The 23,281-nt window shown below is 51.3% G+C and overlaps 1 protein-coding gene across 1 annotated transcript in view; it reads right to left on the bottom strand.

Annotated features, from left to right (window-relative positions):
- The window catches only part of ASTN1 (astrotactin 1), a 54,890-nt gene extending 32,483 nt beyond the window's left edge, over positions 1-22,407 (bottom strand). Inside the window, exons 1-2 of the mRNA XM_053984957.1 lie at positions 22,112-22,407; positions 1,910-2,097 (exon numbers count right to left, since the gene is read on the bottom strand). Of these exons, the coding sequence (XP_053840932.1) occupies positions 1,910-2,097; positions 22,112-22,394 (471 nt within the window). The 5' untranslated portion in view covers positions 22,395-22,407. The remainder of the gene's footprint in view (positions 1-1,909; positions 2,098-22,111) is intronic.
- Between the last annotated feature and the right edge of the window lie 874 nt (positions 22,408-23,281).

Raw genomic sequence — 23,281 nt, 5'->3', positions numbered from 1 at the left:
CTACATGCCTTTGTATAAAGTGCCTGGCATAGACGAGCAGAATTTTTAGTAGCAAAGTGGGAGCCTAATTCTATATCATGCTCCAATTCCTATGAGTATCTGCGATCCATAAATAAGTGGGAATTATCTCCATCCCCACCAGAGGTGACCTCCTCTGTCATGGCTCTCCATCACCCTAGAAAAAGTCCACCTGCAGGTGGCATGACGAGCAGGTAGGAGGAATTCCAGGGCATTCCTGCCTTTCCTTCACCCTCTATATGCACATTAAATCCCCCAAACACCAGCAAGCTCTGCCATACGCCTGTGCTGGTGAACAGGAGAGACCAAGCTGGAGCTCAAATCTGGTGGATGCTCATTTTTTTCAGGCAGTGGCTGTGGGTTCACAAAAGAGACTTGTTATTTCATTGAAAATTAGTTTCTTCTGCCCCAATAATCTGAGCGCTCAAACTATCCCTGGGAAAAGCAGCCTGTGGACTCCTGAGATTTCAAGAGGCTCTGAGAGGAGGATGAAAGCCAGAACTGAAGTCTCCCCTACCTACTGCTTATTGGGGGAGATCAGACCACCACCTCATACCCCTGTTTTCCCTCCACAGGAGCACAGAAATCCCATTCTGTCTTATTCCCCCCAGTCCAGCATCCATGTGACGGCTGGGAGAGGAGCCCTGCACGGGATGGGTGTGGGAGTGCTCCTTGCCTGGTCCACGAGCAGACCTTGGTCACGATGGATAAATCCCTGGCTCACACTTCTTCCCTTGGCAACCACACAGCAAAGAAAGAAAGTCAGCCTTGAAAACGCCACGTGATCCTAACTCCTGGCACAAAAGCCAAGCTCTATTTGTCAGGAAGTAAGGATGCTGTTGGAGCAGAGCTGAGAGTGATGGGGAAAAAAGGGCAGAGGAGGACTCAATCTGCATTTGCACATTTTGGTATGACAGCAGTGAGCTGCAGACATCCTTTTCATCAGCTCGATAACAAACCTTCATCCAGGCACTTCTGCCTTGATCTTGGGATACAGCAGTGCCCAAGAAGATCAAGACCAGTGGGGCCAGCCTCTCCAGAGGAGATGCACCCTCTTAGGAGCAGCTGGGAACAGACAGTAAAATTGAGATAATGGTGCAAGATTTTTGGGAGTGGCTTTGCAAACAATTTTTTTTCCCTCAGACTAATCAAGCACAAATGATGGAGGAGAAACCTGGCCTGGGGCTGCAATCTGGAAGAGCAATTGAAGCTCTTATTAGGGTAGACACCACTGAACAGCCTGTTTGCAGCCTCAGCAACACATTGTCTCCAGCTAATTATCTTCCAGTGGCACAAAAAATGTAGGATTCTTCCAAGTTTCTTCCAACACAACAAAAAAATAACCAAAAACAACACACCACAGATTTTCCCCCAACCTACACATTTCTCCTTTCTGTGTCTTTAAAACCTTCTCTCTGTGTAGCTGGGTGGAGTATTGCTGTGCGACCTCGACACATGAAACCATGGCCACGGGGCTGCCACGCTGATAAAAGTGGTGGCGACAGTGCCTGGTGGCACTGTGACACACACTGTGCATCGGGGCAGAGGGCAGCAGGCACCATGCACCGGGCAAAGGGCTCCTGACGAGTCAATGGGAATTAACCCTGGGTTAACGTGGTTGAGACCTTCAAAGCACAGAACCCCCGGGGATAAAGGCACCCCACAGACGTATTTTCAAAGTGATGCAAACTGAGGGAGAGCTTTAAAGCAGCCTGTGAAGGCACTTAGCATTCACCACTCAGAGAGGTGCCCAGGGCATCCTAACCACCCCAAAGGTGGGCACAGTTCCCCATCCTGGAGCCAGATGGGGAAATAAATGGCTTTTCAAAAGCCACTGTATTTTTTACAGGATTCTGGACAACGAAACAGGGGCTGCCTTCCCACGACATACCATGACAGAGATGTGGAGGATCCTCAGCTCCTCCTCTGCCGACTCAGTCTGGGGTTCCTCTGTGGGGTCGAAGCCAGGCAGGTTGGGGGCCCCGTCTTGGTGGTGGATGTGGAAGAGCAACGTGCCGTTCTCCAGCCACTGCTGCCGCCAGCGCACCAGTGGGATGTCATCCGTGTTGCCTGAGATCTCTGCAAGAGCAAAGCTGGTCAAGGGGGACACATGGAGCAGAGGTTTCATGGGAGATGTTCACCTCTTCCCAAAAAAATGCACACCCTCCAGTCACCTCCTGCCAGCATCTGGCTGCCCCCACATAAATCACAGCCTGAAGGGCTAAAGAGGAGTAAAACCATATTTCTGGGTATAATCCAGATGTGGGCCTCTCCAAAAATCCAGTTAGGGTGCAGGGAGACAGCATTTACTGACAGCAGTAACCCAGCAGGGCTGTTCCAGCTCTAATTTGAGCAGGTTTCACTCATGCACTCCGTGTAAAACACAGCTTCAGACATTGGGAACACAGGATACAGGACAACTTTTCAGCAGCATCATGGGTTCACTGAGACCACATCACAAATTATTGCAGACAAAATATTTACCATCCCTTGTGAACAGTGAAACGTGAACCTGGCTGTGATTTCAGAGGTTTTCAGTTTTCAACCATTTTCTACAGCTCTCCACCCAGGACTTAGCCCAGTGACCTGCAGAGGTACCTGCAGCTTCTGCCCAAGCAACCCTATTTTCCTTTAATTTAATACCTTTAGGTACTAAAGGTATTAAATTAAATAATTCCTTTAGGTATTTACCTTTAATTCCAGAGTCTGGGGCAGTGAGACAGATGGACAAAGCTGGGCTGTCATGGAAGTAGAGGACACCCAGGCAGGAAGAGCAGCTGAGGCAGAGATACAACACATGCTCTAGGACACTAAATGCCAAATCAAACCTAATTCACCTGGCTGCCTCCAAAATTTCAGGGACATCCTACAGCTGGGTCTCAGCTAAAGACAGGGTAACACCAGCACCTCTCCCTAGGAGAGATGGGCACGGCTTTAATCACTGTGGCCCCCTCAGACCAGATCGGCTTGATCACCATCTCACACCACCCCAGCCTCAGCCATCAGCTCAAGCCTGCCATTTGCCTGTTAGCTATTTTTTTTTGTGAAAATAGCAGATTTTGTTGGGATGACCAGAAAAAACACGACGAGCTTCCCACTGAGGCACAGCTTTCCCTCCTGCATCTGCCCCATTGATGGCAATGGGAAGGCACCCGTCTCACTTTGCAAATTATCATCTTTATTTTGCTTGTTTCATGCTGCCTTCAAATGAAAACTGGAATTCAATTACAGTGCTGAAAAACAACATTTTAAATTTGCTGTTAATTAATTTCATTAGGCTGCCTTAAGTGAGCTGGCTGCCGGGGGAGGTGAGGAGGGGGGGCAAAATCTGCATCGGGAAGCAGGTTCATCCTCCCAAACTGATTTGATTAATCAAAAGAAACATTAGCCACAGTGAGTGAACTGGCAGATTGTTTGTGCTCAGCACGGGCCATATTTCTGGCGGTGATCAGTGCACTTGGAGTGTCCCCAGCACAGGGATGCTGAGCACTCCACCACACTGATGGGAAGCAAAACCCAGAGTTAAGTCACCAGGAAGCCAGAAGCACTTTTGGAATTCCCTTTAACTGCTGAGCTGTGTGTTTAGGGACACAGATCCCCTTTGAAAAGCCGTTCCTGGGAGCCAGGAGGATTCGAAGCAGCAGATCTCCTCCTCTCCCACATGGTCTTTATTCATGGACTGAGAGGGGAAATCAAGCTTGCCTGCTTTCCCAACTCCACATGGCTTCTTAACTTCGTATGAACTAGCTCAAATGCAAGAAAACACTCTCCCTGCACCTGCCTGCTAACGTGAAATTATGAGTAATTAAGGCAAGAACTTTCATGCACAGCAGGAACTCAACATACTGACATTTGGAAAAAATGTAAATACCAGCATTTGCTCCATTGTAAAGAGTGAAAATAATAGATACTAAATATGTGACATTGTGACATTTAGAAAGCTAGAGTTAGAGATGTTTTCCCCCTGATCTGACATATCATTGTAAAAGCAGCACCCTTCAGCTCATTAATATTTGAGAAGAAATCCTTGATGGAAGTTATTTAAATGATTAATAGATTATAGTAAATTTAAGCCTTAAAATAGGTTGTCATAATTTCAAATTTATTTAAACAGGCTTATTTTTTAAAAGAAAAATATATTTCAATAAAAAATGGATTCTTGTTTTAGAAGAGCACAATTCAGCCACAGAGCCTGAGCACGCTATCCTCTTTCACCAGACATCAGGACATGACCCTGCAGCTGCATTGCACACAGGTCAGAAGTGCAAGAGACAAAGGAAAACACCCCAGAAATCAATTGCCATCACCCCAAACTGGCTGGCTATGAGCCCTCCATCATGCTGCAGGACAAGGCTGCTCCACCATCTCTGCTCCTGCCCTGGCAGAGGCTCTTGAGGCAGTGCCTGGATGAGAGAGCTTCAGCCTTGGACCTTCTCCTCCTTTCCTCAAGTGTCTTAGCAACATGTCAGCTGCCTCTATCCTACTCCATTTCTACTTGAAAAATTTACACATATAAATGCTTTCCTGCATCGATGAAGCTCTCTTGGAGTTTGCTTTAAGCAAGACCATGGCAAGATCAAGACCAAGCTTCCTCCCTAACATAGCATCTCTTTACTCTCTCTTCTCCCAGTCCAACAGATTTCACACTTTTCCCTTTGTCTTGCTCCCCAAGCAGACATCTCCCCACCTGGTGTGAGATGCTACAGTGACCCATGTAGCCAACTGGGATGATTTATCTGGATGTTGTAGGGTGTCAGCTCTGCTACAGAGCTGGAGGTGCCAACCCCGCTGACCAGTTTGTACACTGGGGCCAGGATGTCCCAGAGGTGGCAGAAAAGTGGGCAGAAAGGCAAAAATTAAAAAAAATAAGTGGCGGGGGAGAGAGGATAATTTCAAGTTCAAAGTTTGAAAGATATTGATGAAAAGCCTGGTCCCTGCATAGCTTTCATTAAGGCCTTGGATAGGAAGCCATTAGCACTAGTATTAACTTCTTGCACCTCTGTTAAAAAATAGCCTGTCTGAGTCAGAGGTTAATAACAGTAGGAGGCCACTAATTAGGCTGTGCCACATTCACCTGGTATCAAACGTGGCCCAGGTCCTTCATATCTGCAGGAGCAGCAGCCTGCAAAGGCCCCAGCTGATGCTTTTAACTTAACGGCCGTGGCTGCTCCCCTCCCAGACCATCTGCAAGGGGAGGGAGTGGGGACAGAAAGGTTCTACAGGAGCAATTTGAGGAGAGGACAAAAAAACAAGGTGCTGGAGGTGTGTGAATTTATACCTGTTTCGTTCTTGATTATCCCAAACAGCCTCATTTCCCTAGGGACAACTGTCCCACACAAAGCAAACCCAGTCCTTCTGGAGGCAGCACTTCTGCATGTCCTGATTTTGGGAGGCAACACCTCTGTCACAGCCCAGTTCTACACATGAGCTGGTGAAACCAAAACCATGAGCCTGGTGCTAACCTGGACCTATTCCCATGTCCTCATCACCCCACTGAGACCAGGCATGGTGGGACACAAGGAGAACAGCTCTTCTCAAAAACTCACATCAGCATTTTGATGAAAAAACCACCCAGCAAAACAATTTTCCTCTCCATTTGAAAGCGTTTTGCGCTAATAGATGCCTCCAATAAGTCAAATGAACTCTGCCATAATGCTGGTCTCCACAGATTCATTTCATACAGCCAAGCACAGATCTTGACTTGGACTTGTATTTCCTCATTAACATTTAAACCTGCTTTTTTTCCATCGGAACCTGACTGTGTTTTAATTTAAGTCCCCCATTAACTAAGGCTTTTGCTCCATGCCTAAACCACACACATCACATGTTTTAAAGGCCTTGAACTCAGCTAAATCAAGCCTTGCACTCCTCCCAGGGTCTCCAATGCCTGAAGTGACCCAGGAGACCTTCCCACCATGAGTCACTTGCTCTCTCTGTTGGGACCTCAGGCCTTGATTTCTACCAATTCAGATGTCAAAACGCTTATCTTGATACTTAACTCATTTATACTTCCAGGGTTTCAGTGACAGATAATTCATGGGATAATATCAATGTTTTTATGGACCTGCTTTAAAAATTCAAATTCATCACTGACTACCCATATTTCATTTGCATTTTTTCCTGTCTCCAGTCTCAGGTAGGGAAACCAGCTCATTCTGCAGGTCATTCTGCCTTTTCAAGACAATCCAGCTTTTTCATACCAGCAAACATTAACCTCACTGTATATATTAGGAACCTGCTTCATGGGAGAGGGCCCCTGGGGGAAAATCTCCAAAAGACTCACAAAGATGGGTGAACATAAAGGTTTGAGGAAAAGGCAGTGGTGAGGCAGTGGTGATCTCCCTGGAGCCACTCTCAGGCTAGGTCAGAGAGATCACCCCACCACGATGCCTGTGAGTGAGGCTGGTACACGTGAAGCCATGGTGAGGTGCGTGAGGTGCCACAGCATGGCTGACAGCCAGCCAGGTTTCTCCTTGGAATGCAGGGCGCCTTTGCTTTTGGGAAGGTCACCAGGGAGTTACATTTCAAAGCTGTAGCCACGCTTTAGCCTTGAACTGGGATTTCTGTCCCAAATATGCCAGAGCCCTAACCCCTCCCTTTCTTTAACAACAAACCCTCCATCACTCTGGGAGTGACACTGAGCTGCACAACAGTTTTTGAGCAGAGGACACTGATCCATCATTGGTGAGGCTGAGCTGGCCGGGTTTGCTCTGCAGCTGCTGACTTTACAACGTGACAGCCCCCCCTGCCCTGCTCTTCCCCGCAAGCCCAAGGGCGTGCCTGACCGCACCTGTGCCACTTCCCCTCCAAGGTTATTTTTCCATCACGTTTCTCAATTTTGACCTAAAGCTGGGGAAAAAAGAACAAGCAGACTGGGAGATTCAGTGGTGTTTGATTTTCACTCCTGTCTTGTTGCTTCGGTCCCATCTGCCACAACTGTGAACTACAGAGGAAATGTGGGAAGAGAGGCAAATCCATCTCCTGGCCCAACACTCGGGTGACACGGTCATGTTCAAAAGAACCCAAATGCCCAGCCACGACAGGGAGCGAAAGCAAAATAAAGAGAATGTGTGAATACACTTCCAAGATGCCATGCTGATATAAAAATCCCAGAAAGGACCACATCTGTAGTTGATATCTCACCCTACAATGCTGTCATGTCACCTCTTCCGGAGGGAAAATCAGGTCTCCGTGGAAAGGGTCCAAATGATGGAGAGGCTCCCAGTCAGCCATGGAAAATTACTGCCCTGGCTAAATTGACTCCCAGCAAATCAGTGAGAAGGAGGGCACAAACGCCTGAGCTCAGATGGTACTCACCTACAAACTGCAGAACTCCATCAACACAACCACTATCACTCCGAAAGGGTGAGCAACTTGAGAAGAAAATCCTACCAGAGGAAACCCCAATTTCTTATAAAAGCTGTTGTGCATCAAGGAAATTAAAGACCAGTAAATTCTGCTTGTGCCCTGGACACTTTGTTAGAGGAACCTGTAGGTGCATCAGTAAATACAGGTCACCCAACACTGTAAGCCAGTAGATAAGGGTGATCCAATCTGACAGACTTGTTTCAAAGAGTTCTTGTCAAAATCGACCCTCAAAGTTTCCCAAAGCACCAAAGTGGTGCTGGGATAAGACGAAAAGCCCTCTTGAAGCCCACCAGGTGGGGGAGGAATAAGGGTTTGGTTTTCACAATGAAAGGAGGTTACCAAGAAGCCCCACGGAGATCTTTGTCAGGACCTTGGCTGCTCAGAAACACTCTGGAAGAGGCGGTGAATGACAAAGTTGGTCACCAAGGCTAAATTTATTCTTCTCAAAGCTAAAGCTGAGAAGTGCAAGAGGAAAGCGGGCAAGGAAGTGGGCAGGTGAAACTCAACCTTGGTGAAAGCAAGCTGATCTGGAATCCTGCGAGTGATATTCAGGTCAACCATCTCCAAACGGAGGAGGCAAACTTGGAAGGTTTGGAGGAGGGGTACAAGGAAGATGAGATGTTGCAAATGGCTTTGTGAAGAGGAGAAAGCAACCGTGTTAGGACTCCTCAGTAAAGGAACCAAACAACAGGGTGAGGACATGAGAAAAGCCTGTAAAACCATCAGGCGTGGAGCAGTGGGAAAGGCAATTCACTGTTTCTCACTTTGCAAGGATTTACAAGTGTAAAAACCAACAAAAGGTTCTTTCTCGTCCACCATGAAGTATGAAAGCAGTACGAAAGGTACTGAAAGAGCCACCAGCAGCTCTTGAGCCAGAGAGCCCAGAGGCACATGCTAGGTCGAGAAATCCCTGCAGCACAGACCTGGGCAGCAGGGAAAGGGACCCTATATAGATATCCTGCAGTTTTAACAGGTTTTTTTTTTTTTTTTCTCAATTATCAGTGCTGGCTGCAGATGCCAAGGGACAACAACCCACTACCCCCACACTGCCCAGTCTCTTGGGGTTCAAGAGTGACTGCAAAGCCAGCTTTGTGCTACCCAGGCCACCATTCAAGGATACATCCTGCATCCATGTGTCCCTTTGGGAATGGTTGAGACCCTCTGCTCCCCCAGGCACGGCCTCATGGGAGGGGGTACCCCAGGGCAGCTCCCTCCTAATGACAGGGGTGATCTTCTTAACACCCAGCCAGTAACTCCCCCTTTCCAAATCCCAGCCCTCTGTGCTGTCAGACCCTACAGCCTCAAGATACTTGCCAAGATTCCCTTCAGCTTTACAAGCCAGACAGCAATTTTCACGGGGAGGCAAAGGACTATTTACATCCATCACCGCCTGGCAGGGAAGGTAATGGCTGTCCACTCCAGCCCATCTGCCAGGCACTTAGCAAGGCATCAGAGCATAGTACAGGGGAGGACAGGCAGTGGTGGTGGGACCATCAGGGGACCTGGGGGGCTTCTCCAGAGTGACGACATGAGCTGCACCTCAAGGGTGAACTTCAGCTCATTCCTACACACTCATCTGTGTAAGTGCTCATTGTGCCGAGGCTGAGAGGTCAGGGAAATTGGATGCCATTTTGGAATTTCTGTGCTCAGCACAGGGAACAAGCACAGCTACTTGTTCCTCATCTCCCTTGGGGCAAGAGCCACGACCTGTTGTTTTCTGAGACATGGGATGGCCCTCCCGGGGAGTGAAACAGGAGCAAAACAACCTTGTCTGCTCTCCTGTCCACAGCTAGGCCAAGAGCTTTTCCAAGAGATAATCCTCCTCTTCCTCCCACCTGCCCTGGAGGGAACAGTGCTGGTCTCAGAGGAAGGGATGGAGAAGGCAGGCCTGGGCTGCTGCCAGCTGCAGCCTAACACCATAAACTCTTTGGTGCTTAGGAGCTCTTACATGATTTCAAGCTCCATTTTTTGGGGAGGCTTTGAAAAATGGGAAAGGCAGAATGAGAAAGGAGAAAAAAAAAAAAAAAGAAGAAAGATGTAGAAGGGGAAAAAGTTAACCGTGCATCTCGAATTTATCACTCTTGAAAGAAGAGCTTGTCAAGATGGCCAGAGACCAGCCAGTGCACAGCAATAATGGGAAGACTTTTGGGTCTAGTCAAGCTTCTTTGAGATTTACAGGAACTGAACAGAGGCATAAATCTGTCACCACCAGATGAAAATGAAGGTAATTAAATTTGCAGGTGTATATAATTGTCATATTGATGATCTGTATAAATCAGCAGAGCCAGCAGAGGCACAAAGCACACACTGGGCACAGAGGAGCTGTTTGCCCACCTGCCTAGCCTGGAGACAGAGCTCTGGGTCACCCACCTCACCCACACGGCTCTGCCCATCACCACAGCCATCACCACAACCTCCTCCTCCACAAGAGACTTTCTCCAATTGCCCCCAGAGGCAACAAAAGCAGCAGGACCCTCCACGCCTTCCAGTTACCTGCAGTCTCATCCTGGCTACTGCAAAATCTCCTGTGACTGCAGGAGGGTGAAGGCAGGACCACAGGCATTGAGAAGCCTGACCATGGACATCGTGGGGGGGTTCTTTGCAGCTGCTTTGAAGCTCTGAGCCGAGGTGCAAGTGGAGCACTTACTTGATCTTCTGGCAACACTTTTTTTTAATTTATTTTAACCTTTGTTATTTTGGGAACTTTGAATCCTAAGCTGCTCTGAGGCAGCCACCTTTGTAGGAAGGACAGAAAGTGCAGAATGGGGATTTGAAAGAGGGAGAGAAACAGGGAGGGGAAGAAATAGTGCTTCACAGCAGAGGTCTGTAACAGCTCCTCCACAGTTTCTCCCACATCCCAACAAATCCACCCTGAGAGGCAGCTGGGGGCTCTATGGGATGTAAAATGACCCTGGTGCCTTCCATTTCTCCAACACTGTGAACCAGAGAAACCTCAAAGGCCTTTGGAGACCTGCACACAAACCTTCTCCCCCTGCCCCAGCGTCCCAGCGGGACACCCCTGAGTCCCCAGGGCAGATGCAGAGCATCCTCTCCAGCCACCACAGCCCAGCCCAGCTCAGGGCCACAGAGATTCATTTCTTCCTGCCATGCCACCAGGGACAGGAACACCAGGGAAGGCTTTCCTGTCACCTTCACCAGCCAAGGCCCTTCACACGTGTGCACGGGCCGACTTCGTGTCCCGAGCTGAGCACCACATACGTGCGGCAACTGGATAATTAAAAATGAAGGAAGAGCTTCTGCATTGCAGTCCAAATTATGTAACACTGCTCTTGGGTTCCAGCACCCATCAGCTTTGGTGCCCTCACACATTAGCACAGCCCTGCCTGTATTTACCTGCCTGTCTTCTCACGCAGGGCTTGCACCCTTGGCAGGGAAGTGGGAATCTCGATGTCACAACCACAGGCAGAAAGTTCCCTTGCATTTACGTGGGGAAAAAAAAAGGAAGGAAAATCTATTTCTTGCTTTTAGTCCAGTGGTGAAATTGGACATGGCCAGAAAAAAGGGGATGGAGTCAGGGTGCTTCAGGCCAGCCAAGCACAAGAGTTGCCCTAGCCAGGACAGCACTCCCATGATCATGAGCAGGGAGTTTCTAAGCAAGGGGCTGCTGTCTCTTGCTCCTGCACCAGAGAAGCAGGAGCTCATTTTAGCAAACAAGCAGCAAATAAAATCAAATCAAGATGAGGAGTCAGCTGCATTTTCAGTATCTCAAGAGCAAAGAGCCCTGCTGGACTCTGAGCACCAGTAACTGCAAACTCCTCCATTTGCAGCCACATCTTTGCCTTAACCCTGCCGGTTCTGGCTGCTGCTGAGTCCAGGGCTCAAGAGGCCAGCCTGCCACTTCCTCCTGCTGTTTCTTCCTGGCATCTCCTCCCTTTCTTGGCCAGAACCCAGTGACTACACAGCCATGTCTCTTGCAGTGCTATTCCCAGGACCTGGATGCTGCCGCCTGGTGTGAAAGCAGCCATTAATTCCTGCCGTGATTCACTCCAAAGGTCACTTCACCAGGCTCTGTGTGCAATGGCTTCAAGAAGCCACCAAAGATGCTGTGGCTCACACCCACAGTGAGTGGCTCTGCCATCACTGCTCCTAATGCCTCTTGGCTTCTGTGTGGCTCCTTCCTGGCACTGTGCCTCTCCTCCTTCCTTTCCTGCCCTCCCTCCATTACCCTGGTACTTCCCTATTGCTGGCACAGTGGTTTCGCATCCACACTGCCTTCCATCCCCAACATGTGAAAGCTGGGAAGACCCAGCCCTGAGCTTTAGTTACAAGGAGGTCAGACCCATCCCACCACCATCGCACAGGGAGATGAGCATCACTTCCCAGGAACCTCCACATCCCCCACTCAGCCACCAGCCCCAGCTCCTGCAGGACACCCCTTTCTCCCAGTTTGTGCCACAGCATGAATGGACTGTGGGGGCATGCTGGGGCTGAGGCTGAGTCCTCCAGGGTTAACCAGAGATGTGCCTTACTCTGCAAGCACAAAAAGGCAGAAACATGACAATAAAACCTGTGGAAGCCAGCCCAAGTCCAAGGTTGACTCCCCTCCCACCATCCATGGAGGGGGATGAGCCCACCAACTCTGAGCACACCACCACAGCAGACCCTGAAGAGAGCTCCTGCTGAAAAAGTCATTAAACTGATTTCCTTTTTCCCTGGAAGAATGTTTCAGGCACTGCCTTGCTTGCAGATGCTTGGACACACATCTCAGGCCACTGAAGCTGCACTTTGGCATGAGCTGGGATGAGATCCTTGCAGACATTTATAACTCCCCCCGGATTGCCAGGCCATACATGTCATGTCTGCAAAGACAAACTCCTGGCTTGCCCCCTTGGCCAGCAGGAAAGCCAGCAACTCCACAGCAGCATGACAGCTCTCAGGTCCCCTCGCTGTTCCTCTCCAGAGCTCTCCCAAAGAGGCAAAAAAGACAGAGCCCAGCTATTTCTGGCTCAGCAGTTCAGGAAAGGTTGGGAGATGCAGCACTGGGAGGGCAGAACAGCTCTGCATGGCACAACCACCACTGGGAAAGCAGAGTCTGGGGGAGCTTGGGGCCAGCCCAGGGCGGTGGGAGGCACGGCAGCCTCTCCAGTCCAAACAGGAGATTTCCCAGAGGCTGCAGGCACTGGGGACATCATTAGGGGAGCAAATGGGCCGAGAGCACAGCAGCAATTTATAGACCCTGCAGCCACTGCTGCACAGTAGAGGCTGACAGGAAAATTTGGGAGTGGGCTGTCTCTTCTGCCACTCCTGCCAGGCATCCCCCTTCCCTACCAAAGCCACCCAGCTCAGCTCACCTGATCCACACAGGAGCCTCCCTGCCATGCTGTGCCCTTTTTGCACTGCCTCCTCCTGCCACCCTCGTAAGGACAAGCCCCCTCCAACCCATGCTGAGCCACCCATCCCTGTGCTGGAGCCACAGCCTGCAGTGCTTTTCTGTATCCTCACCCCTCCTGCAGTGCCCTGAGCCCTCCACTCACCCCATCCCCTCCCAAACACTCCATGCATAGACCTAGAAAGGGTCTTTTAATCCTTAAGCCACTTCTTCTAAAAAACTACCCTGCTCCTTCCTCTGTGTTGGAGCAACCCCATGAGAGGAGGGTGTTTGGTGGCAGTGGGGCAGTGGCACGGGAAGTTCCAGGTGCTTGCCAGCCCGGGAATCTGGTTCCTAGCACTGTACCCTCGCTCTCTCACTCCCCTTGGGAAGCCAAATTAATTGCCTTGTCTCCTGGAGCTCTTAGCTGGAACAAATAAAAGAAAAAGGGGGGTTGCCAAAACCCATAATAAGGTCTACAGTTCCTCTGAGCTACAAGGGCTGCTTTAAATTTTGGGGTTTTTTCTTTTTTTTTCTTTTTTTTTTTTTTTTTATTTGAAGGAGGTTTCCATGGTAACTGTCTCCCATCACACAAGAGCCTGTCCTGGGGATATTTCAGGGTTGCTAATATCTGCCTTCCCAGGCAGCCCCTTTTTGTGATGGTGACATCGCAGCTGGCTGGTTTTGGCAGTGGAGGAGGGCAGGGGTGCAGGAAGGAGGAAAAGGAGGTGCCTCTCACAAAAAACAAGGTCAAGATCCTGCCTGTACACATCAGGCAGGCCTCCACCCCAAAGGGCTCTGGCAAACAGGCTGTGGTTTTCCTTGGACCACTGACCTGGTTTGGGAAGCAGTTACAAGGCAGTACAGCCCTCATGGGGCCAAGCAGATGTGCCATGTCCAACTAAGAGCACTGGCACCTTCTGCCACCTTCTCCCGCCTTTCATCCAGCCCTTAAGAAGAAATTCTTCCCCATGAAGGTGGGGATGCCCTGGCACAGGGTGCCCAGAGAAGCTATGGCTGCCCCTGGATGCCTGGCAGTGTCCAAGGCCAGGCTGGACAGAGCTTGAAGCTGGGATAGTTGAAGGTGTCCCTGCCCATGGAACGAGATGAGCATTAAGGTCACTTCCAATGCAAAGCATTCTAAGGTTCTAGGATTCCCCAATTTCTTTCCTCCACCAGGTTAGTTTTCAGCTGGATCAGCTCCCTGCAGGAGCACAGCCAGCTCTCTGCATCCCCCAAGCTGCTTGCTCTGCTATGCTCCTTAGTCATCCTAATTACTGAGATGCCTCAGAGCTGGCCAGAAAAGAGACTGTGTCCCCTCTCACGTCAGGGCTGCAGACCCCAAACCTCTGTGACCCATGAGCCCCACCAGCTAGAGGGTCCCTTACTCAAGGATCCCTTACTTCCCTTTGGTTATAAATGTTCAAAAAAGTCCCTGCCCACCTCCCAGTGGATCTCAGGCTCTGCAGGCAGGAACCATGGAGGGAACGGGCTCAGACCCCTTCCTCAGCCCATCACCAGCAAACCAGAGCCCACAGCAAAGCAAAGTGTGGGGTCGGCTTAACCACATTCCACAGCAGGCTCCAAGGAGCCCAGCACCAGGCCAGCATCCATCCCCAGGACCCCCTGCTGCAGGGCAGGAAAGCAGGATCAGCAACACCAACCAGGGCACGCTCTCCTCTGGGTGATTTCTCAGCAAAAAGCTGTGGTGGAACAGCCAGAACCTGGCAATCAAAAATCTCCCCTTATCTAGACAAATCCCCCAGCTGCTGTTTGGGGTGAGCCACCAGCCACAGCTGCAGAGATGCCAGAGCCCAGCAATTTGGAAGTAAAAGGACAACCAGTCTTAAATGACAGAGCTGTCATCATCCAGGCACTGCCTTAATCCCACCAGGCAAAAATTCCTTCACTTGAAGGACTGCTCTGCAGCAAGGTTCCAAGAGAGATGATTTCAGTCTCCGTTTAGCTGGCTAAGCGACCATGAAAAAAATAAAACATAATAGAATATAAAATTAAACAGAATGAAACAAAATAGAATAGCATAGAAGAGCATAAAGTAAAGTAAAATAAAGTAAAATACAATAAAATAAAGTAAAACAAAACAAAACAATAAAATCACATAAAATAAAATAAAATAAAATAAAATAAAATAAAATAAAATAAAATAAAATAAAATAAAATAAAATAAAATAAAATAAAATGGGATGCAGCCCAGGAGCAAATACCACTGGCACATGGACAGGAGGGCAGAAGTGAGACAGTGGCATCAGGGCATCAGTATGGCTGCCCAAGGGTCCCCTCCAGCAGTGGAACCACAGCCAATTCCAGGGGTGTAAAACCTACCAGAAATCTTTGGGGGTCTTTGAGGAGTGCCCACATGGGCAGCCCAGCCCCCAAAACTGGGACAGGTCTCAGGGCAGGAACTGGACCAAGCCTGAGCATCCCTGCCTGGATGTGGATTGAGACATTCAGGAAGGGAGACAAGACAGGGGGCCAGGAGCCCTGCAGCCCTCTTGGCTGAGTCCCTGCCCACCCTGCCAGACCCTGCCACCCCCCTGGAAAGGCCAAGCAGCTCCACATCCCACTCCCCCCACTGCTTTCTGGGTCAGCGAGATCCCCTCCCAGCCCCGCTGCTGCTGCAGCCAGCTGGATGCACGGTTGCTGTGGCAACGGGTTCCCAGAGACGAAATCCTTATTTCTTACTTTTTCGTCCCTTGGTTAAGGGGAAAAAAAAATAAACAAGAGGCCCTCTATATCCCCCGTGGCACTGAAACACCCGTGCCCAGCAAGAGAGCAGGTCTGCACTGGGCACGGCGTGGGGACAAGGTGCCCCAAGGTGAGGACAGGGACATGTACACTGTTCCTCCCTCCTGAGCCCCCATCGCCCCCACTTTGGCCACAGCGGACTGCCTGCTCCTCCCTGGGATGCTGTCAGCTTTCCTGCAGCGTTTTCCACCTCACCACGAGGTTTTAAGGGCTGCCCCTACTCATAGCTGAGGTTGTTGCTGGGCTCCATTGCCTGGAAGAGGGAATGTTACCAGGCATGGGGTGTCACCAGTGCTTCAGTGGCTCTGAGCAGGTCACCTCACTCCAGGCTCTGGACCCCCAGGAAAAGGGATGTGGTTATGCTGCATGGTCAAGAGGAGGGGCTGGAATGGGGTCCCACCAGCAGTTTTCACCCAATTATTAGATGAGCCATTAGATATTGCTATTAGACAAGCATGTCTTGCCTCACCAGGTGCTCCAGGGCAGGGCCAGGGTAGGATGTGTCCCCTTCATAGATCCCTCTCTGCTTTGCTGGAAACTCTGGAAGCCCCCAAGCCTTGGGGACAAACATCTCACACAGCAGACCAGACACCCAAGAGCACTCTGGGTGCTACAACAATGTTCCACCACTAGCAGCAACCACTCCAGGGGGAGGCAGCAAGAACGTGGCACTCCTGGATTTTCAGCAGGCATACACCCCAAGCATCCATCTCAAATTCATGGAAACAGGGGTTCAGACCCCAGCCAGCCCAGCTGCAGGCAGCAGGAAGGAATTCAGTGAATCCCACTGCCAGGATGGGTGTTGCTAAGGGGCAGGAGGGCAGCTGAGATGGGGTGTTTTGGGTTCCCTTCCCCACCACAGCTGCTGGGACCAGAGCCGAATCCCCCACTGCCCTCCAAGCCACCCAGCAGGAAGATGACAGCAGCTGTCCCCTCGCTGGGCCTGCCAGAGCGCAGATCACACCCGCGGGTTTCAGAGCATGCGACAGTGTCCAGGATCAAAGCCAAGTCCAATTAATGGCTCACAATCTTATTAGAGAAATTATTGCAGGATCTTGAGCAAAAGTCCGATATATCCACTCCATTCCATTAGTCAGGCTCATTTAGTAATTCAATCAATCTAAGCACGGCAATTGAGCTCCCCTGGTATCATTTAACTTGGTTATTCTCTGGGTACTTAAGAATTTCTTAATATTTGCTTCATTATTTCACCATAACACCTATTCCCAGGTGCAAGGCTCACGCTGTGGGCCCCATGGTGGAGTCAGCCCTGCTGCAGCCCTCTGCCAGGCTCTGCTCTCAACAGATGGTGACATATGATGGTGGGCATGGGGCCTCTGGTAGTGAAGCCCCTGGGAATTAAGTCAAGCCAGGGAATGGCACCACAACACCCCAAGAACTGCTTCCCAGTGAGAACAGAGTGCTGGGACCAAAGAGCTGCCCTGTGTGCCAACAGCTTTGGGACCCAAGCCAGCATCCAGATGCAGGTGAGAGGAACAACACTCAACAGGATGCTCTTCTCACTTGACATGGAACTGGGAACAAGTATGGGATAGTGCAACCCTGCAGCCCCTTGGCTCCTGCTTCCCTCCTCCAGGGCCTTTTAGGAGCTGGGGGTAAAGGACAGAGTGGGAGGACACAATCTCCAGCAGTCCACGGCAGCAGGGAAATGTGTGGGACAAGATGAGAGCTAACAGGTGTCACATCTGGCCAGAGCCGGGGTGGGCGGGCGCTCCGGTGGCCGTCACCCTGATTAGCAGCAGCCACATCCCTCCCTGATCTGTCTCACATCCCTACAACATCCCCCCCCCCCCCCAAATCCGGTTATTAACCCAGGGAAGTAAGGGTCAGAGCCTCCAGAAGTAGAGCCAAGAGCTTAGGTAGGATTTAACCCAAAAAAAATCGATTAGATATTTCGGGGAGATATTCAAGAGCAGTTAAATATGACCAGCTCATCGGTGCCTTTGAAAAATTTCATCCCTCTAAAAAATTAGAATTGATTTTGTATTTAAAAAGGAATCTATTTAATTTAAAAGTAAGATAATTTGAAATCATGACAGCTTGTATTAAGGCTGGAGTTTATGATAATCTATTAAAGTCATTGAAGTTAAGAACCGTCTCCCATCCTCTGCTGCTGAGGCTCCCGGGAGGGCAGTGGGGAGTGGGAAGTGGGGAGATGAGGGGCTGCACTGCCCTAATTCAGAGCACTCCAACTGGCCCAGAAACATGGAGAGGCAGAAGCAGCTCCTTCAGCTCCTCCACACTCAGGGAAAAAAAAAAAAAACAGCATGCAAAAAACTATCCAGTATTTCAAGATCTTGAAATACCTGGCACCCAGAAAGCACGAGTTCAACTCGTCAGCTCTGCTTTCTCATTTCTCAAGTCGATTTTACACTCAAAAAGGTATTTCAAGACTTTACTTTTCAAACATTTATTGCATTACAGAGAAGGCAAAGGAGTCAAAGACTCAGTCTTTGGCGTGGTTTTTAATTGCAGCACAAATCTCCCTCGACCCCAAGGGGCTGAGGGAAGCCAGGATGCTCATAAATACCCCTCTTGCAACTTTATAACCTGCAAAGGATGAGGCCCGAAAAAAATAGCAGCCTGCAGGAGTGTGAATCCAGTTAATGACATCTCAAATGTGGCTGGATGCTGCCGAGCCAAGCAGTGAGGGAGAAGGGGGTGTGAAGGCGAGCGGACAGGGAATATCGAGCTGCAAATTAGCATTTCTTAATGGCCACCAACCAGCAAAATGCTTCCTCCCTGCAGGAAAAAATACAACTAATGCAACACACACAAAATGAGATTAAAGGCAACCATTCCAAATGAAGGTTTGCTTGATTTAAAGCAGGATGAAGGCAGGATGAAAGCAGGTGATTTTAAACGCGGGCAGCCTGGTGCGCAGCAAGCGGCCCCATCCCGGCTCCCACACCCTCGTCACTTCCCAAAAATTCAGGAGCTGGGAGAAAACCCTACAGTAAAATGGGGAGATGGTGTTGGAGTCCCCTTGGGGATAAACATATAAACCAGTGTGGGGTTTGTTGGTGAGAGTCCTGAGCTGCTCCTGAGCAAACACAGGCAGTGAGGCAGCACGTGCACAGGGAGGCGGCCAGCGCAATTAAAACTCGCTCCACTCATTAGCAAAAAGAGCTGCAAAGCAGGGGAAAGCCTTGTCCAAGCACCTCACCTCCTCCTAGAGCAGAAGTCATAACCCCACAGACAGCCCATCTGCTTTTGGAGGAGCAGAGGAGCAGACAGCAGGTCCCCATGTTTGGGAGATCTGAGCACCAAAGCCCTCACAGCTGTCTCTGGCAGCAGGATGGACACAGCAGGGAGGGTGAGACCCAAAAAGGTGCATGGAAAGCAGGCAGTGAGCACTGCCTCACCCTCCCGTGTAAAGATAAATATAAAGCTCATCATTAATTTATGTTACCGGAGCTCCCCATCAGGGGTTATCAGGGGTCAGGAGTCACAGCCATTTTTGGCATGCCCAGTTCAACAACTCCCCCCAGCACTTTGGCTTTACCAAGCGCCATTTGTGGCTCTCCAAAGATCCCAGCACATCTTTAGTTGGGAGAAAAATCCATGCACCCATCAGTGGGAGGCCTGGTTTGGCCACTGTGGCAGGGAGGTGTCACCAAGGCAGGGGAACCACACATGCCAGTGTCCATGAAAACTAGCCAAGCTCAAAAGCCCTTGAATTAATTAGGAGGGATTTGAGGGGGACACCAGGACCAGAGGCAGATGATACCCCACCATCCTTGGGCTCCCTGATCTAGACCCTTTCCCAGCTGCTCCCCTCACTCATCCCCCTACTGTAGCCACCCACCTGCATGCTCACACCCTCTCTGAGGGGAAACTGAGTCATGGAGAGATCCCCAAAGGGAGCTGATCCAGAGCCCACATGGCAGAGCCACTGCCATGAGGCCTCTGTGAAGCACTTCATGGTGCTTCCAGCCCAAAGCCAGGCCCTTTCTGACCAGGGCCAGCACCTGGGTCTGCTCCAAGCCTGTCAGCAAGGGTGGCAGCTCACCTTCCCTTGGGAACCCCTCCCCTGTGCACAAGCCCTAGATCTGAAAACCACCAGAGCAGAAGCAGCAGCTGCCCAGCTCCCCCTGGTTCAGACACTGAACCAGACCAGGCTCAGGAGCGTGTGGGGATTATCCCCCACTCCAAGACATTATTTAGTGCACATTCAAATTCAGCCAGGTGGGTGCAATTAACGGGTCTGGTTTTTGCCAGGGATGGTGCAAGAAGCACTGTGTGAAGCCACATTTCTGGGAAGATGCTCAAACACACCCTCCAGTCCCTGCACACAGGCTTGTGAAAACACAAACAGCCACTCACACCAGCTCCAGGCATCAACCTGATGTAGCCGTGTCCCCAGCAAGTGGGCAGTGACAGCACTGATGCTCTTGAAGTTTTTGGGCTGGGGAACCTCCAAATCCAGAGGTTGCAGCCTCCTGAGTTGCCAAGCCTGGGTCTTGCAAGACTTCTGTGTATTTCAGAGCTTCTGCCAAGCAAAAGCAGTGTCCAGGCTAATAGTGGTGGCAGTAGTAGTAATAATAATAACAATAAAAATAATAATAATAAAAACAACAACCCCACACAGTAAAGCAGCATAAAACAGTAACACCCACAGATGGCAAAGTGGCCATGCCAGCTTCAAGGCAAGCCCTTGTCTCACAGGGAGAGGTAACATGGCATTTCCCAGAAGTCACCAAGGCAAACCCCTGGCAAACTGGGATCCCACAGGGTGCCTCCTCTTGCCAGCCCAGCCCCAGCATTCCAGGCAGGAAGACTTGAACTGGGATCACCTCTGTGTCTCCAGAGGCCAAACTCCCTGCATGCTGGCGGTTGGCACAGCACCATGAACATGTTTTTGGGGGATCAGTGTCCCAAGCAGCAATGCCCCAGAGAGCCTGGCCAGCACCAAGACATCAGGGTGCACTGGCACAGGTCTTGTCATCCTTGTATTTGTGTGGCAGCAGAGAGTAGAAGGAGGCAAAAGCAAACCCCTGCTGGGCATCATCAGTGCGATGAAGGCTGCCATGGCAGGCAGCTTCTTTCCTGCACTGCCCAGTGTGTGGTACCTCACCGATTTGAAAAATCCCTGAGGAAAACCCTACCATGTGGGATGGGCTCACGCCCAGGAACCTCCTCCTGATCCCCACCCAGGTGCTCCTCACTGGCAGCACCTGAGGTGCCAGGGCCCATCGGGTTCTGGCTCCATAGGATGGGGTCCGAGGGGGCCAGGGGATGAGCACTCAGGTGGCCTTTCGGGCATCAAGGTGGCGAGGGCTGGCAGCCATGGCTGTGTCCCCCCCTGCATCCGCAGCGCTGCTGCCTTGTTGCCACAGCAACGCTCTCCGGCCTCGCTGCAGCATCCCGCAGCACAGGGCTTGCACCGGGAGACAGGGGCGCACCACAGCCCGCTGCCCCTCCCACACAGCCCCTGGACTACAACACAACAGCCCTGGCTGTCCCCACGCACCCTCCCCATGGCATCAGCAGCCCCACGCTGTCTCTGCCTTTCTCCCAGGAGAAGGGGGATACCTGCACAGCAACCAGTGCTGCCCCAAGCCCACCCAGAAACCACAACTGGGGGGTCTCACCACATGGAGGGGTCCACAGGCCATGGAAGTGATGAATTGCTGGGGAAAAAAAACCCAGTCTGGGGTCACCACTATACAGAAGGGTGGTACAGCGGGGCAATGTTACATCAAGCAACACACCAGTACCACATTTTTGGTATTTTACCACATTTTAAAATGCCTCCAAACAAGGGCGGCATTTTAAAAACTTCATGGGACACCCAAGGTGCAGCCAGAGAAGCAACAGATGGACAAGGCTTGCAGGAGGTGACACAGCCACTGTGGGGCTGCTAGGAAAGGGATGGTGGCAATTGCCAAGGGTAGGATGTTATGTGTGGGCAAGGAACTGACGTTCTGCACCAATGTCACCAAAAATGACATGTCTCAGGGACTCATTCCAGGTGGTGAGGAGGGAAGCAGGTCCCGGTACACAAGGGGTGGAGGCCTCACTGTGCATAAACAAAGGAGCAAATTGTTTGCTTTTTTGGGGCTTAAGTAGCCCAAGAGATGAAGGCAGATAAGCCTCACCCAGTGGATGAAGAGCAGGTGGGAACCATCCAGACCTTGAATAGGCCAGAGCCTAAAACCTGGCGGCAGACGTGCTGGGGGCAGCACACACAGGCAGGATGGGATATACTGAGCAGCGGAGTATTTTTCCATCAGGCTGCAGGAAAGGTGACTCTCTGCTCAGGGGCAGACAAAAGCAGAAACCCTCACCTCCAGCCGGGCACGCTGCGAGCAGACTGTGGGCCTCCTGCCAGCGCAAGCCGCCGGTGGCCATTGATCGAGCCGGGGACGAGCCCCGTGGATGACAACCTGGGCATACACCGAGCACCGTGGGCCTGCAGCATCTCCGGCCGTGATGCTGCAGCGGGTGAACCCGCACCGGGCTGAGCCAGCCCCGGGGCCGAGATGCTGCAGCGGAGGGTACCGGCCCCGGGGCCGAGCCGCCGCAGGGCGCCCGCCCGCCGGTGCGGCAGGGAGGAGCCGCGCCGCCGGGGATGCTCCCGGCCCCGCCGCGCTCCCGCAGGCTCACCCAGCACGAAGTAGGGCAGCTCCGTGTTCTCCAGGTCATCCACCACCACCATCTCGCCGGGGAAATCGTTGCGGACCGAGAAGAGCAGCTTGGGCTCGGCGGCCGAGGGGCCGTGCATGATGCTGAGGTCGTTCTCCCGCAGGAAGGGCAGCGCCGACACCGTGATGCTCTTCAGTTTGCACTCCAGCTCCTTGGCCGCAGCCTCCGCCGCCGCCTCGGCGGGGCCGCTGCCCGCGGCCAGGCAGCAGCCGGCCAGCAGCGAGCACAGCCCGGCCAAAGCCATCTTGGAGCCCCGCGCCGCGCTCCCGGCGCCGGGCGGGAGGCGGTGGCGAGGGGCGGAGACCGCGGACCGGCGCCTCCCCGTGCGGCGCGGCTCGGCACGGCTCGGTTTCTCCGGCCCCCTGCCTCTCCTTTCCTCCTCTTCCCCCGTTTTCCTCCCCATCCCCGGGAAAGCGGGAGAACCGCGGAGCGATGCGGTGGCGGGAGGGATGCGGGACTGCCCGGCCTCCTTCTGCACGGAGAATAGCGGGCAGGTACCACCCCCGCTGCACAGGATAAATTAGAGACCTCCAAAATCCCACACCTCAAAAATCGCAGGCTTCAGAAATCCCAGGGGAAATCCGAGACTTCTAAAACCCCACGAGATATATTGGAACCCAAAATCCCAGGAGAAGTCACTGACCCCTAAAATCCCAGGAGAAGTCGCTGACCTCCAAATTCCCAGAAGAAATCACAGACCTCCAAAATAAGTCCCAGGAGATGTCATGGACCCCAAAGCCCCAGAAGAAGTCACAGACCTCCAAATCCCTCAAGCCCATATGAAATATATATAATTGTCTGTATGTGTGTATACATACATACATACATACCTATATATACATGTATATGTGTGTGTGTGTGTGTGTGTATACATATGGAGTGTAAGGACAGCCCCAAACCTGCTGGATTTGGATCTTTTTCCCAAATCTGGATGCTTTTTATTTTCACCCTCTTTAAGTGAGCACAAAGCAGCTTGTCTGATAGCCACATCTTCCTGCAGACACCTGTGGTCCCCACCGCAGCCAAAATCTTCTGATGGAAAATGTTCTCTTCTCCCACGGTGGGGGCAATGCCCAATCCTCATCCCAGCAGGAGTACATGGCTGTGTTCTGCCGGTGTGGTTTTCCCAAC

Source organism: Vidua macroura, chromosome 9 (genome assembly GCF_024509145.1).
Source record: "Vidua macroura isolate BioBank_ID:100142 chromosome 9, ASM2450914v1, whole genome shotgun sequence".
Classification (NCBI taxonomy): domain Eukaryota; kingdom Metazoa; phylum Chordata; class Aves; order Passeriformes; family Viduidae; genus Vidua; species Vidua macroura.
Note: the sequence above shows the minus strand (reverse complement) of the source record. Positions and strands in the feature narration are given on the sequence as shown.